The sequence below is a fragment of the Microtus pennsylvanicus genome, chromosome 6, assembly GCF_037038515.1.
Source record: "Microtus pennsylvanicus isolate mMicPen1 chromosome 6, mMicPen1.hap1, whole genome shotgun sequence".
NCBI classification, from domain to species: Eukaryota; Metazoa; Chordata; class Mammalia; order Rodentia; family Cricetidae; genus Microtus; species Microtus pennsylvanicus.
Window position 1 is genome coordinate 95,157,873 of NC_134584.1, and position 27,272 is coordinate 95,185,144.

Here is a 27,272-nt window from a genome sequence, read left to right on the forward strand (position 1 = left end):
AGGAGGGAAGCAGCCATCTTCTGGTCTGTTCCCCTCACCCCCCCACCCTAGGAAGAAAAACCCATCAACTGTTGAAAAGTAGTTAACATGCTCTGCCCAGTACCATTACGGACATGAAGGTGATGGGCACCCAAAAGCCAGCCTGGGGCCACCTGCCCTGGGTGAGCAGAAGAAACCACAGGAGCCATCACGGTGAGCAAACAAGTGGTGGGGGATGGGAGAGAGGGGCAGAGCGGTTCATGTCCTGTGGAGGAGAAGACAGGGAGGAACAAGTGCGGTAGGGTAAATCCTGGTGCCGCTGCCAGTGGCCCCGGAGTCTGCCCCAGGCATACAATTGTCACCACATTCAGAGAGTCTAGTTTGGTCCTATGCTGGCTCCTTCCCTGTGTGGCTGGAGTTGGTGAGCTCCCATTAGCAATGGTAAACTGTTTCAGTGGGTGTCCCCATCATGGTTTTGACCTCTTAGCTCATATTCTCACTCCTCCCACTCTTCAACTGGACTTTAAAAGCTCAACCCAGTGCTCTGCGGCAGGGCTGTGCCTCTGTTTCCATCAGTCGCTGGATGAAGGTTCTACAGTGACATTTGAGATATTCATCATTCTGACTACAGGGAAAGGCCAGTTCGGGCACCCTCTCTAGGAGTGTTTTCAGCCTTAAGTTCAGGGGAACATTGTGTCCTTGATTATTGAAGCTGGTGATTCCTTGGTGATTTGTCCATCACTAGCAGTAATGGTTACTAACAATTTCTAGTAGGCCAGTTTTTTTTTATCACTTTTCAGCACATATTATTTTTTGTCCATTTCTTAAGCTGCAGTAGGCCTTTACCAGGGCCCTGAAGGAAATAATGCATGTTGAGTTTTCTCCAGCATCTTAAGGATTTCATTCATCAGAGTACATGTCTGAGCAAGGCTGTAAGCCACACAACTGGAGATGAACTTCTACGGCCTCGAACATGCATCTGATTTTTCCCCATGAGGCCCTGGCAGTGTACATAGAGAAGTTTGCAGCTGGTATAAATTACTCATTTAATATGCAGTTCCTGTGTCTTTCAGCCTCTGATATTAGTTTCCAATTCACCTTCAGCACTTTAGTAAGTTTTAGCATCATTTTTTTTTCATGTTGGGTGATATCTCCCAGCTGGAGGTGAAAAGCAAGCCTATATCCACAGCTTCTTTTTCCTGCAACAGCATGTTTCTTCTCTTTTTGCTTTCAAGGTAACTGTTTTTATGATTCCTCTTTGTGGGATATCTTTTCATGTTTTCATAAGTTCTCTCTCTTTTTTCTCCCCTTACCCCTGCCTGCTGTGTGGTACATACTTTTATCTTAAACCCAAAACACATATACTTATTTGATCTTAAAAAGAACATTTATTCTCCAAATTGATGCCAAAAGTATAAAACATCTCCCATCCCTGGCTTCTGTCTATCCCTATGGCAAAATTCTTCAGGATCCTTTGAGATCCATCTTTGGTTAACAAACACTTTTACTAGAAGAACTCTATCTTGGCTTCTCTGACCTGAGGCTGGCAGCCTTGCATTCACAGCTCACTGTGGTCTGGCCGGGGTTGTTTCTTGGTCAGGCGCTCAGTCCAGAAAGTCACTTTCTCCCCTTTCAGTCTCTGGGCTTGCTGAGTAGTAGCGCCAATCTTCAGGTACCCTTCCTTCAGATCATACTCTGGCCAGTGGGGCAACCCTTCACCATTAGGGTTCCTAGGAACAGAACCAAATACAATTTGTCAAAACTGCTCTGTGATTCCCTGCATTTTCTTAATGAGATCTATAGTGATTCGTGGATTATCTGTTCCCAGTCATTGCGAGAGATGAGGAGAACCAATGCAAGAGCGATGGTTTGTGAATCCAAAGACAAACATATAGGCATCCTCCTGAATATTAACCTTCATCAGGTGATGAAAGGAGACAGAGACCCACATTGGAGCACCGGACAGAAATCTCAAGGTCCAAATCAGGAGCAGAAGGAGAGAGAGCACGAGCAAGGAACTCAGGACCGCGAGGGGTGCACCCACACACTGAGACAATGGGTATGTTCTATCGGGAACCCACTAAGGCCAGCTGGCCTGGGTATGAAAAAGCATGGGATAAAACCGGACTTGCTGAACATAGCGGACAATGAGGACTACTGAGAACTCAAGAACAATGGCAATGGGGTTTTGATCCTACTGCACGTACTGGCTTTGAGGGAGCCTAGGCAGTTTGGATGCTCACCTTACTAAACCTGGATGGAGGTGGGTGGTCCTTGGATTTCCCACAGGTCAGGGAACCCTGATTGCTCTTCGAGCTGATGAGGGAGGGGACTTATTGGGGGAGGGGGAGGGAAATGGGAAGCGGTGGCGGGGAGGAGGCAGAAATCTTTAATAAATAAATAATTAATTTAAAAAACAAAGCTAAAAAAATTTTTAAAAAAGAGCGATGGTTTGGAGTGATTGGATTTGAGTTTACCACTAAACTTTAGAAACTGTCCTTCCTCCTGAGTGTCTGAAGGTCTGATCGTGCCCACCACCCCAGTCCCATTTACACCAGCAGCCTCACCCATTCCGAGCAAAGTTGGCCCAGAATTTCATCACCATCCTGCTGAGACGGATCTCCTCTTCAGAGGCACCACCTGTGGGGAATAAAAACAGAGAGAGGGGGCTAAAAGCCTGTCACTACTAAAAGAATAGCTCTTGAGCCCGCCAGCAGCAGAACTCAGGGGTTAGAAAGGTGGAACTGTGGATCTTAGTCTTTACCTAAGGTCTACCAAATCCTGGTTCACCGATGTAGGCCTTCAGACTGAGGTGGGTAACTGGTCTAGGGTTTAGCAGCGAAATGCAGCCTATCCAATACGAGCTGTCTTTATTTTCCATGCTCATCTGTTTGTTCTCCCTCACTCAGGGTAGAAAGGTCACACCCTGGTTTCCTCTACCCCATAATATTGTTGTTAGCTCATAGGTCTTTTCTTAGTCTTATAAACTTGTGAGGGTTGAGAAATACAACAATGCAAATTTCTTAACTGGGAGATTTCCAGAGACACTGATGTGTTAGGGGCCACATGCCATTTTTGAAAGTAGAAGGTTTAGGAAGGTTTTTCTCAAACATTAACCATGCCATAGCCTGATATTGTAATATTAACTATAGTATTAACAAAAATACATGTGTTTTAAGTATCTGCAGAGATTGGTGGGCATACCAATACATGTGAATTTGATACACAGTCTGACCTCACCTCCAGTCAGTCATGTTTTGATATGTTATTTTGAGTATAAAATCAAGAAGTAGCCTTCTTGTCATCAAGTGGCTTACTATGTATGATAGACAACATCTTTTTCTATTATCAATCATCAGGAGTGTGAGAGCAGTTATGCAGGGGGCACGTTAATATATCCTCCTTAATGTATGTTAGGCCAGGAGAAAGACTGGTTACATTCATGTGTACCTCACCCCCATTATACTGAATTAAGAAAATAGGATCAAGACTGGAGAAACTTGCTTAAGGCTGCCAAACCAAGACTGGAGCCCAGACCTCTTGCTTCTACCTGCATACCAGCTATGAGCCATTACCTCTTAAAATGGGGGCACCCCAAACAGAGTAGACTTCATCTCCATGATCTCCGACTACGTTCTTGGGTCTCACGTGTGATGAGAAGCTTGGGTGGTACTGAAACTCATACATGTAGGTTGGAGCACCAGTATCTGTGAAGAAATGGATTTATAAAAGTTCATATTATCTGACATATACCCAGATAGAATCAAGGATCCTCATACCTTTGAAGGATGGCTAGTCATAAGCACATCAGAAAAAGAGCTTCAGGAAAGCTACCTGATTTGCTTATATTTGCAAATTAGTAGAAATAAAAATAGTGCTTGAGTCTCATGTTAATGCAATTAGAATGAATGTATACAACAAACCTGGCAAATACACTATATAAGTGTTGATGATAACAGGCTAGCTTGGTGTTTTGTGGGAGTTCTAATAGCAGGAGCAGGTGTGTCTTTGACTCTTTTGTTGCTCTTTGCACCCTTTTCCTCCCATTGGTTTTCTTTGTCCAGCCTCATCATGAGGGCTTCTGTCTTGTCTTATTGTATCTTGTTTTGTCCTGATTGGTTGCTATCTCTTGGAGGCCTACTCTTTTCTGAAGGAAAGTGGACAGGGTGTGGCTCTGGAGGAGAAGGAAGGTGTGGGGGGATCTGAGAGGACTAGAGGGAGGAGAACTGTGATGAGGATGTAATATATGAGAGAAGAATCTATTTTCAATAAAGAAGAGGCAGCGAACAAAAGCAGAAAGGACAGAAAGCCTTCCACCATGGAGAACCATCAAGCCACAAGGGAGGGCAGCCAAAAAGGGAGAAACAAATCAAAGAGTTGGGTAACAACAGCAGCAAATCCTAAGAAAAAAACAATATTGAGGTTTTCCCTGTTAATAATGCCCTCCAACATAAATAGATTGTACTCTCCTAAGAAAGGCAGAGACTTTTTCTCACTTTTAAATAAAGTCTTATATCTTTTGAAGGTGAGGAACAGGAAGAGATATTATATACACATAAAAACTAACAGAGAAAAGAAGTAGCTATGGTTATATGAGATGATAAAGTTCAAGCTAAAACTGTAAAAGTAGAGAAATAAAGACTTGTATGTTGAATGAATTGGTCAATTTATCAAGAGGGAATAACACTTGTAAATATATATGGATACACCTAATATCGTAACATCTAAATACATAGAACATAGATCAAATATCTTAGGGCAATAAAGATTGCATACAAGAACAGAATGGGACTTCCCCATTATCTGTCCTTGTAGTCTCTCTGCCTCTTATTTGCTGTGTCTCTTGAGACTCTGAAGAAGCCCCGTCACCTAGCTTCTCTGGGATTGTAGATTGTAGTCTTATTATCCTTTGCTTTACATCTAATACCCACTTATGAGTAAGTACAGACCATGTCTTTCTGAGTCTGGGTTACCTCACTCAGAATGATTCTTTCTAGTTCCATCTATTTGCCTGCAAATTTCATGTGGTCATTGATTTTTTGCTGCTGAGTAGTATTCCATTGTGTAAATGTACGTTTTCTTTATCCATACTTATTGAAGGCAAGATGTGCTCTATGGTGCAATAGTGCTTGTAGGGCTATTTAGCTCTCTGATTGGACTGGAGACTTGTTCCACAAGAGAGAGAATTCATTTCTGCCACTATTAATCTGGTCAGAACAGCACAGATGAAATCAGGGAACTCTGGGGAGAACTTATTACTGGTTTTTCTCCTTATTTTTTTTCTAAAGAGGATTGTTGTCAAGTTGTCTTCCAGATGCTTATATTCATCGAGTAGTGCAAGGGTGGTCCATATCCACACTATCGCCCCCTCCCCGTCCCAAGGCTCGGGAAACACAAGGAAAGGTGGGTAGAAAGGCTTAAGTGCTGGTGGCTGAGGAAGCATCTATGAAATGCTGTCTTCTGGACATGATATGCTTTGCATCATTGAAATTATGGTTGCTTACACCAGACCTGCTAAAATAACCAGTCAGCTAAGGAAAGTTAAGATCAGGAGAAACATTCTCCCCCAGAAAAGAGACACCCCCAGCTGGTTCTCCAATACCAAATGATCAGCCTTGAAATCATGTCTGTAAAGTGACATTATATGTACTATCCAGGCTACACTTATAATTAATTTTAGTAATATGTTTTTAAACAATTAAAGAAAAAAGAAACCATGAATTTGAGAATCACAACAAACATTTTAAAAAGAATTAGAATGCTAGTCGGTGATGGCGCATGCCTTTAATCCTAGCACTTGGGAGATAGAGGCAGGTGGATCTCAGTGAGCCAGAGGCCAGCCTGGTCTATAGAGTGAGTTCCAGGACAGCCAGGACTGTTTCAAAGAGAAACCCTGTCTCAAAAAACAAGCAAACAGAAAATTGGATAAATAAAATAAAATAAAATAAAAAGGATTTATAAACTATTTATCTCAAATTCTTACCCTATATCCACGAGAACAGAATCACAAAAGATGTAAAAACCAAACAAGAATTTTACAAGAAAATACAGCTGCACCAATGTTCTTCATAAACTCAGATGGAAAACTAATCAACAGAATACCAACAAACCAAATCCAACTGTTAGACTTGTGGTTCAAACAGAAAAACGGGGTATGGTAAGATATTCCTGGAAAGAATGAGCTTACAGATAAAAGCACTGAGATTACCGAGGAATTGAGATATAATAAATAAATAGTATAGTATTACAGAATAAAAATGAGCAAAAAAAATCAGTAGTATTAATACGCCCCCAAAGAAAGCTCTAAAACATAAACCAGGAGAACAGTTTCATTTGTACTAGCTTCAAAAACCACAATTTCCATAGAAATAAATTGAAATAGTTCCATTTTTCCTATACAACAAAAGCTATAAGAAATCAATGAAATAAATTAGCTGCAATTAAATGAAAATATTTCATGTTCATGGCTTAGAAAAATTTTAACTGTCAAAACGCCTGTATTACCCGAAGCACCCTACCAGTTCACTTTAGTACCCAATGAAATAACTCCAATATAATTTCTCATATAGCTAGAAAAAATAGAACCATTTCAAATCACTTGGAACCAAACAACACCCAGAGAGGCACAGACACAGACGACACACAAACACACACACACACATACACACATACACCTGAATCAAGAAATAAAGTTATTGGTCAAACAAAACAAAGCACCAATCCACTATCTAACTTCAGACTAAAATAAAGCTCCATAGGAGTTCTCCAGCTGACAGTGCTGTTTTAAAATGTGAGGATGTTGGGGGGGGGTCACCCCACAGAGACTAGGCTGCTGGGGGTGAATCTTTGGGATTCTCTTTCCTGACCGCTTCCTGCATCTCTCTTCCTCTTTGCTCCTTATGTGCCATAAGGAGACCTAGTTTGCTCCACTATGCTCCCCAGAATGATGCTCAGCCTCACACCAGGGATACAGCAGTGGAGTTGGCTCAGGGTACAATTAAACAATACAAATATGTCTGCCCTCTCTGGCAACGTTCACATCAGGTATTTCGTCACAACGACAACAAGCTGAGTAAGAACTCCCATGCTGCATACCCATTACCAAACTCCTCCCGCCCTCTCTGCCCTGAGCAAACCTCCTCACTTAACTAATACTGTCTCATGGCTCCTCTGTCTAGTTATGTAGTTTAGAAACAACTTAAGAATATGACGCTTGCCTCCTATTCCATGTATCAGCAGTTGTGCTCCAGTCTCGCTGGTACCCATGTCAGAGCAAGGAAGCCTGAGTTCTACCTCCAGCACTGCTTACTCTTTGCTCCAAAGCTTACTCTGGTCACTATAAACTACTCTACCCATGTGTGCAACAGGTCAAGCACAAACCCTTTAACTAACAAGTTAAAGGTAAAAAACCCCCTTCCTGTTCTGCTGGGACAATCCTGAGACCTGACATATGATTCTTCCCGAGAGATTCCACAGTTCCAGCTGTCCGCAGTGGACACGAGCTGACAGTGCTTCATTGATTGCCCTTCATCTCTCTCCTGCGACAGCCCTCACATCCTGGTATCAACTACCAAATTAACCACCTGCATTTACACCTCTTCCTCGGAGCCTGTCATCTGGAAAGCAAAACTGAACAGAAACTTCACTGAATTAGACTTTGCACACTGACCATGAGAAGCTCCCACATCTGTCTGTCCCAAGAAGTGTGCAGGTTAGGGACCAAAGCAGGAGAATCTTGTCTCTCTCCCCTTCAACTTCTGGGACTCACCTCTGTGACCACGAGCCGCAATCACTGATGGGATACAAAATGTCATATCTCCAACGAACTCCAAGATTCCGTCTCTAATTTTGTCTGGCTCATTGCTACCTCTTACATACTTCTCAAAGGCAACTGGAATTGCTTCCTCATGTATTCCCTGAAATGGACGACACAAGCGATCAGCAGCCTGTCCAACCAATTGAGGCTTCATTGAGTCTGACCTTCCTATGACCTGTGCAAATCCTTCCTGGGGTGATGCCAAGCGAGACATTGAATTGATCCTTAATTTGAGCCAATTCCTCAAAACTTCTTAGCCAATGGGCCACAAATCTCTAGATGCTTACCAGATGGGGAGCTAATTTCTGCAGGAATGCGATGGCCATCTTCTTGTCCCATTTTACATCAGTTTGTGGAAATCCCATCATCTGTTACAAAAAGAAGAAAATGTTAAGCCGTTGTGAGTCCTGAAGCAGGAAACCCATCCACTGCGAGTTGTTGTGGAGATCCAGAGAACCAGAGAGGAAAAGCACAGGATGGAGGCATCTGTGCCACAGGCCGATTCTCCTGGACTCCCAATCCTCCCCCACTTTCCGCTGGACCTTGGTTAATCAGGTTATGCAACGGTTATGCCAACAGACTCCCACCAGCCCAAGAATTTTAGAATGCATTGAGAAAAGACAAGAAATAATTGATATAGAGTTCTCAAGCCTGGGCATCTGAGTTGAGCCGTGTCAGAGACTGTTCCCTTGCATAAATATACAATAGCAATGGAAACAGCTGCCCAGATACAAGGCAAGGCTTAAATACAGAATTCGTAGGAAGTAGAGAGTGGAGGCATGATAGCGGGTGGGTGGAGGAGCATCTGTCGAAGGGGTCTGTTTATGCTCACTCACTGTTGGCAGAAGCCAGCCAAACTCTTGCTTGTTGATTCCCACAATGTAGGGCACAGTGTTGAAATTCTTCCTGGCCAGGATCTCTTCTGGTGCCTTTGGCAGCACCACTCCATCAAGCACAGTTGGTAAAAATGGATTGCTCTGAGGAAGAGAGGAGCATAGTGTCAAAGATCACCTGCATCTCCTCCTGCTCTGCTGGTCTAAGGGGCAGCTGGAACATAGACCCCATGTCTGTGAGCAGTAGCCAAAAAAATCGGTGTCCTTAAAAGGTCTGTGAGCCACAAAGACCAAAGTTTGGCATTTGTGAGTGACGAGGTTAATGGAAACAGGAAAGTGAAGGGGGGAAGCATTTTTATTAAATATGCATTGTATATGAAATACTTCATACAGTCATAAACATATATATATTATACTTCAATCATGCATATTCTCTAGAATTTATTTTCACTACTCCTAGTAGTTAGGTCTATAACATTTCCCTGAATGCTGGTTTAGTGAATCCTGGGGCTTTGTTGCAGTAGAATTCTAGATGGGGAACCACTGGTAACAATATTGTCATCATCCTTATATATAGGTTCCAGCTTAAAGACACATAATCTAACATTGCTTTCTCAAAAATAATTAGTATATCTAAGATTTATTTATAACATAATAAAACACCATCTGAGCAGACTTGCTACTTTCTCAACCCTTGGTAATGAGACACTAACTTTCTTCAGCTGTAGTTTCATAGTTCTGTTGCAGCTTATTATCGTCATGTGAATGCTAACTATGTGGGAGCCACAAGTGTAGATGCTTTACTATCTTCTCCACAATTTTATCATGTACTTAGGTATCACATGACCATTTCCCAAAATGGCCGAACTAGAAAACAGGCCGATCTCTTCTCCATCATTTAGGTGTACTGTGTTGTTGATCCAAGTACATACACATAAGAGAGCTGTGATTTCACAAACAGAAACTCTTTCAATCACAGCCTAACACTGTTAGACTCCAAACCTTAAAAAGTCCTTACCTCTTTGGTGTCTCCTTGTACATTGAGTTTAAACAGACTCTGTAGGGACAGCGAAGAGTTTGTGGTTAGGAGTTTTCCTGGAGTAAAAGCTCATCTTCCACCCTGTGCTCCCAGTCTCTTCTCAAGCAGGCTAATGGGAGCCTGCATGACATTCTCTCAGTACAGGTACGTGGTGGAGCAGGATGAGGGAGGGCAGCAGTAGTACCCCTGCCAAGTGCTAGTTCCCAGAGTCAGAGTTGCTGAAGCTCTGAGACAATGCCTGCATCTGTACTGGTATCTTCCTTCAGCCCTCCCCCATCTCTCTCTACGGTAATGACAACACAAATTTTCTGTTGAGAAAATGTGGGGACAAGGTGACTTCAGTGGCAGGGTGTTTTGATCTTGATGGGAACCTAAGCTGGATGGATGATGGATGGACAGGATGAGCCCTCTACTCCTCTCCCTTTTGCTATTCTTACTTCACGAGTTCGGTAGGTGAGCTGGATCGCCATTCCTCAGAACACGGGGAATAACTCAAAGAAGGATATCTGACACTGTTGGTCAAACCGACTCTAAATCTAAACCAGGAGTTTCTATGCATATAGGGTGTAAGTGTCGATCTTTTTATTGATTTTTATTGAGCTCTACATTTTTCTCTGCTCCACTCCCTACCTTCCCCCTCCCTTTCAACCCTCTCCCAAGGTCCCCCATGCTCCCAATTTACTCAGGAGATCTTATCTTTCTCTACTACCCATATAGATTAGATCTATGTATGTCTCTCTTAGGGTCCTCATTATTGTCTAGGTTCTCTGGAATTGTGATTTGTGGGCTGGTTTTCTTTGCTTTATGTTTGAAAACCAATTATGAGTGAGTACATGTGATAATAGTCTTTCTGAGCAGGAATAAAAGGGACATACCTAAACATAATAAAGGCAATATACAACAAACCAACAGCCAACATCAAACTAAATGGAGAGGAATCTCCCAGCAATCCCACTGAAATCAGGAACAAGACAAGGTTATGTTCTTTCTATTTTTATTGTGTGAAAAAACTTGAGGAGTATTGGTATTAGTTCTTCTTTGAAAATCTTGTAGAAGTCTGTGCTGAAACCATCTGGTCTTGGGCTTTCTTTGGTTGGGAGACTTTTGGTCACTGTCTCTATTTCTTTATCAGTTATAGGTCTATTTAATTTACTTATCTGGTCTTAATCTTCCAAGATAAACTGTGATATTTCCTGAAAACTTTTGCTTAATAACCCCATTCTCAAAATTCAAGATAACTTTTGGAAATACGGAATGTTTAATTTATCAAAACACAACTGAAAACAATGGCAAAATATTAAATTTAGAAAGAACTGGGAGAACATTTAAAAATTTTTTGCCTGATTGTTACTGGATTATTTTATCTAAAATATTCTGATAATAAAAAGAGTACTTTGAATTGCTACTTGGGATCAGGTGGCTGATACCACTCTCGAGGCATGAAAAACTATGCCAAGTAGTTTGGGGATAAAGAACAGCTGAATAAATGAATCCTAGAACCAAGCACCTGGAATTCAGACCCTTGCAAACACACCCACCATTTTCTGCATGACCTCCAAGAGCTCGTCCTCCGTCTTCTGGCGCAGGCAGTGAACAAGGACAGCAGACGTGGTGGTTTTGCACCCAGACATGAGAGCAACTTTCTGTAAGAGATATCAGGCCATCACAGAGGTCAAGAGCAACATCAGTATCCAGCATTAGTATAGATAGTGGGTTCTAGAGCAGCAGACTTGGGCTCTAAAGCCAAAAATTTGTTGCCCCTGTCGTTATTTGTAATGGTTGGCATGAATGCATCTGAGTCTGTTACCTTGACTTTTAAACTAGTCACAGTGTTGGAGAAGTGTATTTATCTTCAGAGAAGCCAGGTGCAGTGGACAGAAGGCAAGGAATCTATGATTCCACTGTCTCTTTCCCATCCACTTCCTCCATTTACTGGTCATTTGGCCCCTAGTTTCCAGTGCCTGCTACATCAGGAGAGCTTGTGTATGTGGCATGCTGCAGAGGGCCACCCTGTCTTCCCATACCATCCATGCAGGATTGCAGGGCATCTGAATACACAAACCACAAGGAGAAGCTTCAGAACCTGCAGAGTGTGGTTTAGATGGAGCCCTAGAAGTGATCTCTGTCCAACCATTCTCATTTCAGAAATCACTTGAGCACATAGCTCTATCCCACAGCCAGAAAGACCCCTGAGGACTCCAGGAAAGAGTGTGGCGATTTTCTGGGACCTACCTCAGTGACTGTCCTGACATCTGTGGTAAACAAACCGGGAGTGATAACCACACCACTCTCAGAAATGGCCCTGTGGAAGAGGTTCTTGGCCAAGGGAGACAACACCTGCCATGGAGAGAAGGGGAGAGTTTACACTCAGAGGAGGGGTAGACTGACTCATATGCCCTCTGAATGCTCCCCTTCCCTGGTCATCTTGAAGACTCTGGCACTCGGTAGGCATGACAGCCACCAATCTGTCTATTCCATCTCTGAGACTGTTCTCAGGCCTGAGATTCCACAAAAGAAACTCAGTGGAGTAGAACCAGGATGCGGAGTAAGGACCAGCAGAGGAAGTGTGTGGCAAGTGCCTACAGCAATACGAGAACTACGTGAAAGGCACTGCGCCAGTTCCTAGCCATAGTTCTGTTTGAGAAGTTTTTTCATTCTGAACTCATGCAGAAAAGTACTATGTAAGGGTAAAAAAAAGGACTGAGGATGCAGGTCGGCGGGAGAACTACCTATGGGCCGAGTTAAGATGAACGATGGAAGGAAAAGAGGGAAGTACACAGACACATACTTAATAGTCTCTTGTTTATAATGGAACAAAAGTAAACACTTCAAGGCCCTAGCATTAGTCAATTCATGACTTAACATGGAACTTTGTGCAATTGTGAATGATAATGCTATATATGTGTTTAGTGTTTGGGGAGATATATTTATGCCATATTGCATTTTAAAGGATTGTTTCATTGTAAAAACAGCATAAGACTGTAAAAGTCAGAAGATGCATGGAATCATGATAAATAAATGATAGATAAGTAGATGGGCAGATAGAGAGAAAAGGGACATGACATTGAGGAAACAGCAAGAGATAGACGTGAAAAGATACCTTTTGTGACCATATAAGGTTCACAGGGCTATGGATGACATTCCTCCCCCACTTAATATTCATTTGTAATTTTTCTTTTCTTCAACTTGTGTGTGTGTGTGTAAAATAAAATGCAGTAACTATGCTGATATTCTGCTCAACTCTGAGAGTTTCATATGGCTCCCAGAACCTTCTATACCTTCTCCTTAACTTCTATTTTCCATATAAGCGATTTTTATTTAATTTTACAAATCATTTTGGCTGTTTCCCACATTCTTGCCTCTCTCCCTTTTACACATCCTTCCTCTCACTGACTGTCCGCAATGGAACTCACCTTTTCAGCCCCAGATTCTCCTGCTGCTCTAGTAGTCATGGACAAACTGTGAGGCCATTTCAGAGAGGATCCTGCTTGTTGTGCACACTGAAGACCCCTGACATGCACATCTGATCCAAACAACTGCTTCTTCCTATCTGCAGTTTATAATCTACCTGATTTCCCAGCCGAAGCAAGACAAGCCCCAGCCATGACTAAGGAGCCACTGGCTGTTGATAGCAGCTAAGAGAAGGGGAGTCAGTGTTCTGCAATAGTGTGGCCCCGGTGGGTAGACCACTCTCCAGTGAAGGCCACACACCCACGAGTATATGGACAACATCAATTATATTTGATGAATTTAAAACCAAAAGAGGCACAAAGGTATATGGGGAGGGAGGGGCAGGTAGATATGGCAGAAAATGGGATAAGAGTGAACAGCATCAAAATACATTGCAAGAAATTCTCAAATAACTAATAACAGAAACATGACAAGGCCAAAGCCTTCTTGCAAAATGAGACTCAACCTGTTTTTTAAATAAACATGCTTTAAATACTTGAAAAGATGCTTGATAAAGGGGAAAAGAACTCAACGAAGTGAAGAGGCTGCGGCTGTCATTGATCTGAGCTAGAACTGGAGATACCTATGGCTCTGGGACACCAAGTTAAATTCTGAGCTTCCTGAAAACCAAATACTGTTAGTTTGGTTGTCAGCCACTGACCATCAATATTGTGTCATGATCCCAGGGGTCCAGAGAGATGTACCCAACTAGGTCCTTGGGCAGCTGAGGAGAGAGAGCCTGAAATGGCCCGATCCTATAGCCATACTAATGAATATTTTGCATATCACCATGGAACCTTCATCTGGCGATGGATGGAGATAGAGATAGAGACCCACATTGGAGCAATGGACTGAGCTCCCAAGGTCCAAATGAGGAACAGAAGGAAGGAGAACATGAGCAAGGAAGTCAAGACCACAAGGGGGGCACCCACCCACTGAGACAGTGGGGCTGATCTATTGGGAGCTCACCAAGGCCAGCTGGACTGGGACTGAAAATACATTGAATAAAACCGGACTCTCTGAACATTGTGGACAATAAGGGCTGCTGAGAAGCTAAGGACAATGGCACTGAGTTTTGATCCTACTGCATGTACTGGCTTTGTGGGAGCCTAGCCTGTTTGGATGCTCACCTTCCTAGTCCTGGATGGAGGGGGGGAGGACCTTGGACTGCCCACAGGGCAGGGAACCCTGACTACTCTTTGGACTGGAGAGGGAGGAGGAGGGGAGGGGGGTGTGGGGAGTGGGGGGAGGGGGAGGGAAAAGGGAGGCGGGGAGGAGGTGGAAATTTTTATATATATAAAAAAATTAAATAAATATCCGTAGTTATTCATAAAAAATATTGTGTTGTGAGTAAAATGGACACTGAGTACAGGTTTTGGGTTTTGAAAGCAAACAGCTGACCTTTAAGAGGTTCCATTAGCAGTCACATCAGCAAGCCTGCACACAAGGCCTGGTGCTGGGGACACTTACAAGAACAGAGACACTGAAACCTCCTGCTGACTCTCCAAAGATGGTCACAGAGTCTGGGTCCCCTCCAAAGTTGGCAATGTTGTCTTGAACCCAGCGCAATGCAGCAACCTGGTCCAAATGACCCCAGTTCCCCCGGCTGTGTTCATCCCCTGTGCTGCAAGAGACAGAGAAAGTACATATTGCGTGGCAAGGATCTTAGGACCACAGATGTATTGGGGAGTCTTTTGCAGTTTTTCAGAATCCTGATGAACTTGGCACCCCTGACAGGAATCTTCCCCTGTGCAAGGCTCTCATTCACTATTCCAACAACTAACTATGTACTAAGGGTTCAATATGCATCTAAATCTGGTGTGAGTGCTACAGCACATCTCAAAACGAAACAAAAAATATGGAAACACTCAGCTCACAGGACAGAGCATAAATTAACAGATAAAATGACAATACAATGTCAGCAATGGGGAAAAGAAAATCAGGTAAAGAAAGAAACAAAGGTAGGTCTGGGATATGCTTTAGACTCACAACCAGAGATGCTCTCTTTGAGGTGGTGGCATTTGATAGAGACCTAAGTAAAATGAGCACCAGGGCTTTGTAAATACCCAAAGAAGAGTTTCAATTAAGATGAGCTGCAGGTGTGAAGGCCTTGGGGCTGTGGGAACAAAACTATGCATGAAGCTTCCGTGAGACGCAAGCACAGCCACTGTTGTGAGCCTTGGCAAGGCTTCTATGCCTTTAGAATTCCTGGGAATAGTACACAAAGGCATGGCATGGCCCAGTCGCTCCCCAAGTGTTCTGGCCACAATATGCAGCAGCCTCCATGTAAAGTTGCAAGTTTGTTTAAAATATTGGTTCTAACATTAATGCATCCCTCAGAAACAGGGCTTTGAAAGGGGTGGAAAACGTGGATCCAGAGCCACAGGATTCTGAGCATATTTTAAAGATAGAGTCACGAGGATCTCTGGTCTGAATGGAAAAAGGTTGTGAGCCAAAAGAGGAGAATCTGGGATGTATGCAAGGCCTGTGTTGTGAGCAAATGGGTGCTTGGAGCAGTCGGCAGCTGTGTAGGGTCCTGCGGGAAACAGATGAGGACCTTTGTTGAAGGAATGATCGGTGGGTGCCAAGGGCCAAGTTTCTCCCTGTTAAGCGGGAGAACCCTATGCATGTCTACAGAAGACCAGGAGGCAGGTGAAAGGACTGTGTAGGATTTAAAGGTGGGATTGGGGATTACAGATAGTGTAGAAGACTTGTTGGAAGCACTCAGGGTGTTTATAGAGAGGGAGAAGGAAGCACACAGTTACTGAGGACAGAGAAGAGAGACAGAGAAGGAAATGTACTGGGCAGTGGGGAGGGGCGGGGCACGGGAGCATCTCATTGTTGCTATTATAGTCTTAGGAGCTATATAAGGTTGGAAGGAACACTGGTAAGGTTGCAGTTAGCTCCTAGGCTGAGAGCCCTCCATGAACCCACCCCTTCCCTACTTCCCTGTGCAGAAATGTCTGACTTTCAAGTGCTGTCCTGTAGTGTTGATTGCTGTCACAAAGAAATGCTGAGTACTGATGAAATACAGGTGGCCATTTCAAAGGCGGCAACACGAAGCCTGGGCTTTTCAGAATCAATAGGACTTGGTCTAATAGAGCAGGAATCTAGGAAGATCCCAGAAGCAAGAGGAGTGTGGTTGAGGAACGTAAAGGTAGATAGGGCCCAGTAATGAAAGACTGGACCCCCAACATGGAAAATTTTATCAAACGTCCTGTGAAGGATACCATTACTAAAACTGGGTCCTCACTCCTTTAATTCTGCAGATTTGATGGTTTGGATATGGTCTTTTTCACAAGAAAAGGGGGTTTCAGTATCTAACGTCCAGGTATATCCAGTGGGAGAATTTGTAGAGGGTAGGGTCTGTCATTGGGCGCTTTATACCCTCGGGGATGTGTGCTCAAGGGAATCATGCTGTATCCCGAGAAAGCGAGTTGTTCCCAAAAGAGCAAGACTGTCTTCCCACTTTCTCTGACTTGCCGTATCGCTGTCTCTTTATCCCACAGACTCAATGTCTATTCTTCCACCATGATGCATTGTAGCCTAAGGCCCCTCGCTACACCAAAGTCTGATAATTCAGTCTTTGGTTTCCAGCCACCCAAACACTGAGTTAAACAAATCTGAGGTCCTCGACACTGACAGATTTCAAATTCACTGCTGTAGAGCTGATCAATACAGAAGCCAACATGCAGAGAGGAGTGTCCACACATCCTACCTGAAGAATCCCCAGATGCTCAGGCGGTACTGAATGGTTACCACTACCACATTTTCATGTGCAGAGAGGGCCAGTCCATCATAGGTGGACGCCCCACCCAATGTCAGTCCACCTCCATGGATCCACACCATCACCTAGGTAGCAAGGAAAGAACTATACTTGTCATAGGAAATAGAGCTCAGAAGATGTTTGGTTTGGTTTGCATGGCCTGGTCCTGATTCAGGGCATCACCACTCAAAATTCACCAGCTGGGCTGCAGAAATTGTATGTCTTCCTCAAGTTACCAGGCTAGAAACCAGAATGTCACCTCATTCAATGCCCCTACCTTTCTCTTTAGACCTCTGTGCCAAGTCTCCCCAGGGCTCCTCTAACTGAGAGCTTCGTTATGGGAACAAGAAGGAACAATGATGTCATCTTTTCCCCAGCATGCTCACATCCTGATACATGGTCCATTCAGGCAGCTTAGTCTTTTAGCATCATCTCTATTAACTGTAATGTGCCCATATGTTCATCTCCAGGCCTCTGGTTGGTACCTTTTCCAGCACAATCCTCCCCATCTTGCTAACCCATTTACATCTCCCCTCTCCATCTAGTCCTCAACCATCTTACTATTAAGAGCACCTACTCTACACTAGGTTCTTTCATCTGGCTTGAGGCTGAGGAGGAATACAATAACTGTTAATTTAAGGCTTCAGGATTTAAGGAGCTCACATTTCAAAGAACTGGGAGAAAAGAAAGTTGAAACCTGCTAATAAACAGGAAAGAGAAGGCAAGGATAATCTGAGCAAAGTTATAAAAAAATGAAGATTATCCCATTTGATGGATAGAAAAACTGAGGCACCTCTGCTGGGATCCCACCGCTAATGAAAGTGGAAGTAGGACTTGAGCAGCCATCTGACCAGAGCTCACAGTTGAGCTCCTAACCAATGCAGTCACGGGCACAGTTTGGTGATCTGGGCCAGTAGCCAGTCCTCCCACAGCTCCGACTAGTGTCGGTGCTGCTGTGACCTCCACTAAGACTCAGGCACAGCTCAGCAGCCACCATGGACCTGTTTACAACATGTGAGGGAAAAAAAGAAGCTAGGAAGGCAAGTGATTCCTGCTCTTTAGCGGGTGGAATCTATGTGCCTCTGGGGCCTGCATGCATAGCTGGACAGTCCCTTGCTTTCCAAGCTCTATGAGCTTCTATTTCTCCTCCCCTTGGAGTCTCTACCACCTACATGGAGAGTCAGAGTCAAGCTCATCTTGAAGACTGAGCCCACAGGGTAGTCAATCATGTGTTGAAGCTGTTATCTGAGGTGTCTGTGCAACCAGATGACAAGATCTTTGAAGGCAAGGCTATGCATAATTGAAGTAGGAAGGTCATCTGTCTATGTGTTACTTTCATTGGTTAATAAAGAAACTGCACTGGCCTTTTGATAGGCTAGCCCTTTATGTGGGTAGAGGAGACTGAACAGAATTCTGGGAGGAAGAAAGCAGAGTCAGACAGATGCCATGCTTCTCCAAGCATGTCCAAGACGGACAGTGGTTAGACTCATGCCGGTAAGCCATAGTCAAGTGGCAATACACATTAATAGAAATGGGTTAATCAAGATGTGAGAGTTAGCCAGTAAGAGACTAGAGTCCAGGCAGTGTTTGAATGAATATAATTTGTGTGTTGTTATTTCGGGTGTAAAGCTAGCCGTGTGGGAGCCGGGTGGGATGAAAAGCAGCCTGCTTGCATTTTCACTACACATAATGACTCCTGTCTTCGCTTCTCCTAACCCTAAGTCTGACTGTGTAGACACAGAGTCCAAAAAAGAAGCTGAATAAATGGGTAGGGGTGAGATTTGTTCTTACTTCCTTGTGCAAACAGGTTTAGGGTCAAATACTATTCTGGTGTCCTTCTTCCCTTCTGAGTTCCATCCAAGGTGCTCCCAGGGGACTGGGTGGGTGCTCATACCCTACCTTATTTGACTTCAAGGGTTCAAGGGTCATGCCTTTACAGCTCCAAGACTGTGTGTGGTCTTGTCACGGGCAGCCTGCCCCACCCTGCTTCTTCATTCCAATGGGAAATGCTGACTCACTAGGCAGTCAGCATGTGCCAAGGGCAACCAGGGAGGGGAGGGAGCTTCAGTAAAATCACAGGTGGTTGGCAAAGGGCATGAAAAGCACCTATGAGATTGCCCCAGAGTTCTCCCTCCACACTGCCCTCATGGGCCATGAGCGCTTTCACCTGGCAGTGGAAGTTGGCACAGGTAATGCGAGGAGAAAGGCAGCACACATCTCCCTTGCCAGGCCTTGAGTAGGGGCACAAGCTTGAAGATGGAAACCCAAGTTCTTGTCCTGCCATTCCTTCTGGGTGCCCTCTCTTCCCTACCTGACCCTCAGTTTCTTTACCTGTACAGGAAGACTTGGGCTGTTCGTTTTTCTCCAAGATTTCTTCTGGTACTAACATTGTTGTAAATTGTGCCCTAACTGCTCTGGAGACCAGATTTTTAAAGCTAAAAACTAAGAGTAATCATTTTGAAAAACTTGTATTTGTGTAAGAGAACGTGAAAACCTTCAGCTGCACATTCCAGATGTATAGCGATCCCACCAAAATCGGGGTCTTTGGAAGAAATATTTACATTTTCTGTGGTGAAAGGAAGCTCCTGGTCCCTGACCCAGTCCTGGCTTGTCTACCTGTGCGCCTAGTGGCCTTAATCCCTTTCCAGTCCCACTGAAGACTTGGATGATGTTAGCACAAAGGACTAGACCAGTGGTTCCCGTGCTTACCGGCAGCCTGCTGCTCTTTGTCAAATCGGCAGGAGTGTAAATATTCAGGTAGAGACAGTCTTCGGAAAACTCAAGATGAATTTTCTCCTCTCTGTTGGTGATGAGGTCATTGACCCTCTGCCCTTTGACTGCATCTTGGGAGCACCTGGAGGAGAGAGTGGACACCTGAAATTCCAAAATATAGAAGCTGGAAATGTCACCTGCACCAGAATATTTGAGCTTGTGAATAGAGTTGTTTTCACAGGACTGGAACTTGGGATAATTAACAAGAGGGGTTTCATGGGAAAATGGTGGGAATCCACAGCACCCCAACCCAAAAAAGGAAGAAACACTTGGCATCTCTCCCCTTCCTGGAGCCTTTGGGGGCACTATGGGCAATGGAGAGATGTTGTTCATAGTCTGATCTACCTGGAATATGAAAATCTAACCAGTGTCTTCTCAATGCCTACCTAGGTCTAGTGCAGTGGGCTGAAGGTGACCTTGATCTTTCACTAGGTAACCTTCTTCTTGTCCTATTGAGACTTCTGTGAATCTAGGAACTACCACTAATAACTGTTTAGCCTATTGCCTATTGCAAGTTATGGCTGATGTCTTTATGGGATGACCTCAATGACCTGTACTCTAATAGTTAGTCACCAATGCTGGACAATGTTGACTGAGTACCTTTTCTTCTCTGAGCACACATCTTCGAGGTTCAAATAGAGCCAATGTTATCTCTAATGACCTCCGTCATCCTTTTATGAAAGAATAACTGTTGACTTCTCTAATAAGAGATCACGAAGGACCAATGTAGGATAGAAATAGAATTGGTGGGAATTATTGAGTCTCCCTGGAGTCTCAGACACTGGTTTTGATTTTTCTCACATACTCACTAACTCATTTACACTTTAGATTAGTACCTCTTATGCCCACTTCTGTTTGTAGCATCGGCTTAGAGAGGGTGATGAACAGAGGAGTCTAAAAAGCAGTGAAAGGTCTGTAGTGTTTCTAAAGTACTCTGGAGGACTCCAGGAGGCTATTGGACCAGTGAATGACCCCCTCTTGTATCTTTCTATGACAGATGCCTCTGTTGAACAAGGTCCAGGCCCTCCCCAGCGACTTACATAGGAGGGTAGGAGGTGGCGTTCTTCACAAAGCTCCAAGGTTCTGCAGGTTGTGGTGGAGCAAACCTCAGGGATCCAAGAGGAGGCTTGGCAAAGGGAACTCCAAGGAAGACAGCCACAGACTGTGTGAATCCTTCTAAGCTGACATATTTCCCCAGAACTTTCCCATGAACAGTGTTCACTATGGGTGGTGAGGATGTGTGCCCTGTGGAACATGGAGGAGAGAAAGGATACATTAGAGCGACAAGATCAGACCTGGATTCCATGTGGGTTTTCTCATTTTCTAAGCACTTGACCTTGAATAAGTCACCTAATTACTTCTAGGTTCATTTGCTTCTGACCTGAAATTAAGATGAAGAACATTTATTTCAGAGGGTTGAGTCAAAAATCAAACTGAAGTATGAGGTAGAACAGAATCCAGGCAAAGTCACAGTGGAAAAAGAACTGCTAGGACCAAACAGAACTTTGGTTCCCTTGAGAAACCTGTATCTATCAGGACTCTGGTGTGAGCTTCATGCTGGACCAGAGGAAGAACAAGTGGTTCCTCTCTCAGGAAGGTGGCCGTAGTGGAAAACAGACATGTTGCACCTGATGCTGAGATAAGAAATGTGTACCAAAAGAAGGGCTAGGCAGGTGCCAGAGAAGTTGGAGGAAGTGAAGTCTTCTGAATGATGGTATCATGAGGTTCTGAGACAGTCAGCAGGAGGAGGGATGATTAAGAGTGATGGAGAACCAGGTGGTGGTGGAGGCGGACGCTTTTAATCCCAGCACTTGGGAGGCAGAGGTGGGGGGATCTCTGCGAGTTCAATCTGGTCTAAAAGAGTTAGTTCCAGGACAGGTTCCAAAGCTACAGAGAAACCCAGTCTTGAAAAATTAAAAAGAAAAAAAAGATGAGGGTACCCCTTCCTCCACAACCTCTCCAGCAAAGGCTATCATTGGTGTTTTTGATTTTAGCCATTCTGACAGGTGTAAGATGATATCTTAAAGTTGTCTTGATTTGCATTTCCCTGATCGCTAAGGAGGTTAAGCATGACCTTAAGCGTCTTTTGGCCATTTGAACTTCTTCTGTTGAGAATTCTCCGATCAGTTCAGTGCCCCATTTTTAAATTGGGTTAATTAGCATTTTAAAGTCTAGTTTCCTGAGTTCTCTATATATTTTGGAGATCAGACCTTTGTCAGTTGCGGGGTTGGTGAAGATCTTCTCCCAGTCAGTAGGTTGCCTTTTTATATTAGTGACAGTGTCCTTTGCTTTACAGAAGCTTCTCAGTTTTAGTAGGTCCCATTTATTCAATGTTGTCCTTAATGTCTGTGCTGTTGGGGTTATACATAGGAAGCGATCTCCTGTGCCCATCTGTTGTAGGGTACTTCCCACTTTCTCTTCTATCAGGTTCAGTGTTTTCGGGCTGATATTGAGGTCTTTGATGCATTTGGACTTGAGTTTTGTGCACGGTGATAGATATGGGTCTATTTTCATTCTTCTACAGGTTGACATCCAGTTGTGCCAGCACCATATGTTGAAGATGCTTTCTTTCTTCCAATGTATACTTTTAGCTCCTTTATCGAAAATGAGGTGTTCATAGGTTTGTGGGTTAAAATCCGGGTTTTCTATACGATTCCATTGGTCGACTTCTCTGTTTTTATGCCAGTACCACACCCTCATCCATTGCTGGTAGGAATGCAAACTTGTGCAACCACTTTGGAAATCAGTGTGGCGGTTTCTCAGGAAATTCGGGATCAACCTACCCCTGGACCCAGCAATACCACTCTTGGGAATATACCCAAGAGATGCCCTATCATATGACAAAGTACATGCTCAACTATGTTCATAGCAGCATTGTTTGTAATAGCCAGAACCTGGAAACAACCTAGATGTCCTTCAATCGAAAAATGGATGAAGAAAGTGGAATATATACACATTAGAGTACTACGCTGCGGTAAAAAAAAATGACTTGTTCAATTTTGCATGCAAATGGATGGAAATAGAGAACATTATCCTGAGTGAGTTAACCCAGACCCAAAAAGATGAACATGGGATGTACTCACTCATAATTGGTTTCTAGCCATAAATAAAGGTCACGGAGTCCATAATTGGTGATCCTAAAGAAGCTAAATAAGAAGGTGAACCCAAAGAAAAACATATAGTTATCTTCCTGGCTATGGGAAGTAGACAAAATTGCCGGGGGAAAAATTGGGATCTTGGGGGTGGGGTGGGATGGGGGTAAGGGGAGATGAGGAGAGAAAGTGAGAAGGGGAGGATGGGGGGAACTTGGGGAAACAGGATGATTGGGATAAAGGAAGGTTGGATAGGGGAGCACGGAAGCACAATTCTTAGTTAAGGGAGCCACCTTAGGGTTGGCAAGAGACTTGAACCTAGAGTGGCTCCCAGGAGTCCAAGGCGATGTCCCCAGTTAGTTCCTCGGGCAGCTGAGGATAGGGAACTTGAAATGACCCTATCCTATAGCAATACTGACGAATATCTTGCATATCACCATAGAACCTTCATCTGGTGATGGATGGAGATAGAGACAGAGACCCACATGGGAGCACCGGACTGAGTTCCCAAGGTCCCAATGAGGAGCAGAAGGAGGGAGAACATGAGCAAGGAAGTCAAGACCACGAGGGGTGCACCCACCCACTGAGAAAGTGAGGCTGATCTATTGGGAGCTCACCAAGGCCAGCTGGACTGTGACTGAAAAAGCATGGGATAAAACCGGACTCTCTGAACATGGCGAACAATGAGGGCTGATGAGAAGCCAAGGACAATGGCACGGGGTTTTGATCCTACCTCATGTTCTGGCTTTTTGGGAGCCTAGCCAGTTTGGATGTTCACCTTCCTAGACACGAACGGAGGGGGGAGGACCTTGGACTTTCCACAGGGCAGGGAACTCTGACTGCTTTTTGGACTGGAGAGGGAGGGGGAGGGAGAGAAGGGTGGGAGGAGGGGGAGGGAAATGGGAGGCTGGGAGGAGGCAGAATTTTTTTTTCTTTTTCTCAATAAAAAAATTTAAAAAAAAGAAAAAAAGAAGGCTAGAGATATAGAGTGATAAAGTGATTCCACAGCAAGCGAAGTAGAGGTCCACAAAGCATAGCATGGACCCTGGCCATTAAGGATGAATGGCCCGTTGATGCCCAGGTGGAGCCCATGGGGAGAAGATGACCCCGAGAGTCCGGTGTTTGGGGAGTACACTGAACACCTGACTGAATTACTAGATTTTACATGGTGGGCAAAGAAGTGTCTGAAGTGTCTATGGCACTGCGCACACAAAGATCTAAAGTCTGCTGGTCTGTCTGGGTAGGGTCCTCCAAGGTGAAGAGAAACTGGGTCAATATCCTGCCTGACCTTTCAGCTCCATTCTTGAATAGAAGATGATCTTTCCTCATCTCCCTGCAGCTTCCTCTTCTGTCCTTGTACCCTCTGTGGGACCAGAGAGAACCACCCTGACCCTCCTTTAAGCATCAGGAGGACATCCACGCCCTTACAATTCCATCACCACCAAGTCTGGCAACTTCTTGTTTGTGTAATAGCCTACCTGTCAGAGCATCATTCTTAACACCCAAGTTCCACCTTTTGGTCCTAACTCTTCCCCTTTAGCTGCAGAGAGTTTGTTAATTCCTCCCTCAACAGTTTTTGAGAGAGAGAAAGAACATAAAGTTGGGTGGGTAGGAAGGTGGGAAAGAATAGAGAGGAGCTTGGAAGGGTAAAAAATATTATCAATACTGTGTAAATTTTAATATTATGATAATAAGGTGTGGTCAGAAAAAGACTTCCAAATTTATTTTGAAATAACCTTGACATCAGTAAGTCTGGCATCATGTCTCATAGATACTATTCCCGTAAAGAATCAAGCTTACAAGATAGCATCTATGAGACATGGTCTTAACAACCAGGTCCATAATATGGGCATTTGGTTGTTTTTATTTCTGCGGCTAATTATTATAAATAAAAGCAAATGAAATTCCAGGGGACACACAACTTATGATGCTTTTACATAATGACATTTGATTAGTGATGTGTGTTTTGCTTTAATATCCTTAAATTATCAGACTGCAAACTCATCCTAAGTCTAAGAAGAGCTTTCTAGAGAACAGCCATTAACACTAGACCCTTTTGGAAAAACCTGTTGCAAGTCTGGGGCCATGCCTGATACCCTGTGAAGTCAATCACATGCTTGTCTCTTTTTGTCATTGCTGTTAATAATTTCTATTTTGTTTAACTTTCTACTTTTAGCACACTGCTGAAACAGACTTCCTGGGAAACCTGGATATGAGGTGACCCATAGACGGCAACACGACATGTTGATTTTTCTTCTTCATTTGTGTGAAGAGTTGTTGACTGTTCTCAGGTCTCTTTTATACTCGGTAAGAAACTGCTATGCAGAGACATGGGGATGAGCATGGGGCATGAGGACTTGCTTCCTGCCCTGATATGGGGCAAAGGGAAGAAAGAAGGCTTTAGGTGAGTACACAATACCACCTTCCTGTGGGTTCAGTGGGAAGGCCCTGAGATATCCTGGTAGGTGACCCAGGGCTCCTGAGGTACACAGATGACCCCAAACCTTGGGAGTCTGGGCCAGTGGAATCACCTTAAGTTCTAGACCAGCATGGGCTCCATAGCCAGTTAAGGTACAGCCTGAACTGCATAGTGAGCCAAAGATGAACAAGGAAGGATGGCAGTGTGTGTGGTCATCTCAACATGGAGAGGTCAGAAAGGACGCACACTGTTCTGTCCAGACAGTGAACCTGCAGCGCGCGTGTGTGTGTGTGTGTGGCGCCACCATAGAAGTGTGAAACAAGAGAAAGAGCCAAGATTACAAACAGAGCTCTAGCTGAATAAGAACCCCCAACAGAGTGGTGGTAGGAGAAAGACATGAACCATGGAAACCTGAGGAGAAGACGGAGGAGAGGAGTTGAAAAGAGGGATGAGTGCCTCAGAGGCAAGACGGCAAAATCTGATCACAAATGCTCAAGTGTGGCTGAATTAGCTGTGAACTTTCACCCAGAACACCCAGAGCAGCGTGTGCAGGCATGCAGGGGGCAGGGAAAACAAGACTATTCCCAACAGCAGTTACGACTTACATCATCTAACTTACACACAGATGTGATAACTACTGTGTACCAGATGTGTATCCCTGTTTCTTTGAGGTATTCACACCAAGAGTCTTTCCAGGTTAACTATTGATCTGCCCATTGAAGTTGGAAATACCCTGTGTGGAGTTCCTGAAGATGGAAAGAGTGGTGTTGCCAGGGTAACCAGCAGCAAAGGAATGTTCTGCTCTATATCTGGGTCCTTCATCACTATTATACACTCAGTACCAGGCCTTTCTCACTGTCACAAGTCAAGACAGGGTGAGGCTTTTGGGGAACTGAGTGTTGAGCCCTGACTCTGGATTCAGGAGCTAGGGACAGCTCAGGACATGATTTTCCAGACAAACTTGGAAGAACACACATCCCGGTGAATCTCTTTTCTCAACCAATAAAATGACACAGATATATGTTAAAAATCAATGCTATCGCCATACATTAACCATGAATTTAATGTGTGTCTGATGTTTATGAGGCCATCATGACCTGCGGGCACTGTCACTCTCGGGGTCTGTCCCCTACAGAGTCACGATGCTAACTGCTTGCTTTACCCAGATTTGATAGCATGGACCACAGTCCACCTGCTCTCATCATCCAGAACCTGGTATCAGACAACTAAGACAGTACTGCTCTCCAGCATTCCTTGAAATGCTAACAAAAGAGACATTTGCTGCAGATCTCCAGCCTTGAGCCTCCTCATTGATCTGACATTTCCTGAGCCCCTCACCCCCAGTTCTTCTATGCTGCTCCTCTTGGAAACAATAAATAACAAACTGTCTTTTCGATGGCTGTTGGGTCCTGGTGTGCTATTTTGACCATACCCCATGTTTTCTATGAATACATCCCATACTTATGTATTAATATGTAAAATACTTATGTATTAATATAAAATAAGCATGGAGGGCCCACCACATATAGAGACATGAAGGGGAGCCTCTCCTTTAAGAACTTGAGAAATGAAGCCACTTAATCCCCTCCGCGGTCCGGCGAAGTAAGGAAGCCTGTTCCACCTGATTGGAGTTGTGCTGATTCCGCTCCTGCTGGGATTGACTCCTTACACTTCTGTACCTGGAGTGTGCTGCTGGGTCTCAGGGTTTTTATCCTCTCCTGATCTCAGCATGTCCTGTGCTGTGGTCTGGGCCACTTGAAGGCAAGCCCAAGTCAGGAGAGCGAATTCCCCCACAGAACCGAATCTGTCTGTCTTAGTTTTGCTCTATGCGCACACAACTCTGCAAGGATTTTCAAATATGTCCCCACAAATTTGTATTTCAAAAGTACTCACCCCAAACCACGCAGGTTGCTAGTGACACCCAGCACAGAGCACGGAGACACATCGTGCAGGGACAGGCTCCTGCCAGGTCAATGGAGTTTCTGAATTTGACCTGCAAGGAAGAGGAGTGAACGGTCCTGCCCACATGCTGGGAACCTGCCAGGGATTCTTGCCCACAAAGCTTAGTTACACAATGCAGAACAGAAATCCTCTCCCTCTTCCAAA

The 27,272-nt window shown here is 44.2% G+C and overlaps 1 protein-coding gene across 1 annotated transcript; it reads right to left on the reverse strand.

Moving 5' to 3' along the window:
• Nucleotides 1–1,347: 1,347 nt before the first annotated feature.
• Nucleotides 1,348–27,154, reverse strand: LOC142852940 (carboxylesterase 1F-like). Its single transcript, XM_075977910.1, has 14 exons — nucleotides 27,060–27,154; nucleotides 20,696–20,900; nucleotides 19,593–19,737; nucleotides 16,836–16,969; nucleotides 14,588–14,741; nucleotides 11,900–12,004; nucleotides 11,206–11,310; nucleotides 9,647–9,685; nucleotides 8,632–8,772; nucleotides 8,083–8,163; nucleotides 7,748–7,895; nucleotides 3,555–3,686; nucleotides 2,547–2,619; nucleotides 1,348–1,709 (listed from the first exon to the last, which is right to left on the reverse strand). The coding sequence occupies exons 1-14, from the start codon at nucleotides 27,109–27,111 to the stop codon at nucleotides 1,538–1,540; spliced, it is 1,686 nt and encodes a 561-aa protein (XP_075834025.1). The 5' UTR covers nucleotides 27,112–27,154; the 3' UTR covers nucleotides 1,348–1,537.
• Between the last annotated feature and the right edge of the window lie 118 nt (nucleotides 27,155–27,272).

What these genes read in the sequence shown, in the direction of transcription:
- LOC142852940 (XM_075977910.1), bottom strand. Translation starts at nt 27,111, where the DNA reads ATGTGTCTCCGTGCTCTGTGCTGGGTGTCACTAGCAACCTGCGTGGTT. An exon ending in GGGTGCCCCCATTTTAAGAG is followed by an intron (nt 2,620 to 3,554) that starts GTAATGGCTCAT and finishes TATTCCCCACAG; the next exon opens with GTGGTGCCTCTGAAGAGGAG. An exon ending in GCCAACTTTGCTCGGAATGG is followed by an intron (nt 1,710 to 2,546) that starts GTGAGGCTGCTG and finishes TTCTGTTCCTAG; the next exon opens with GAACCCTAATGGTGAAGGGT.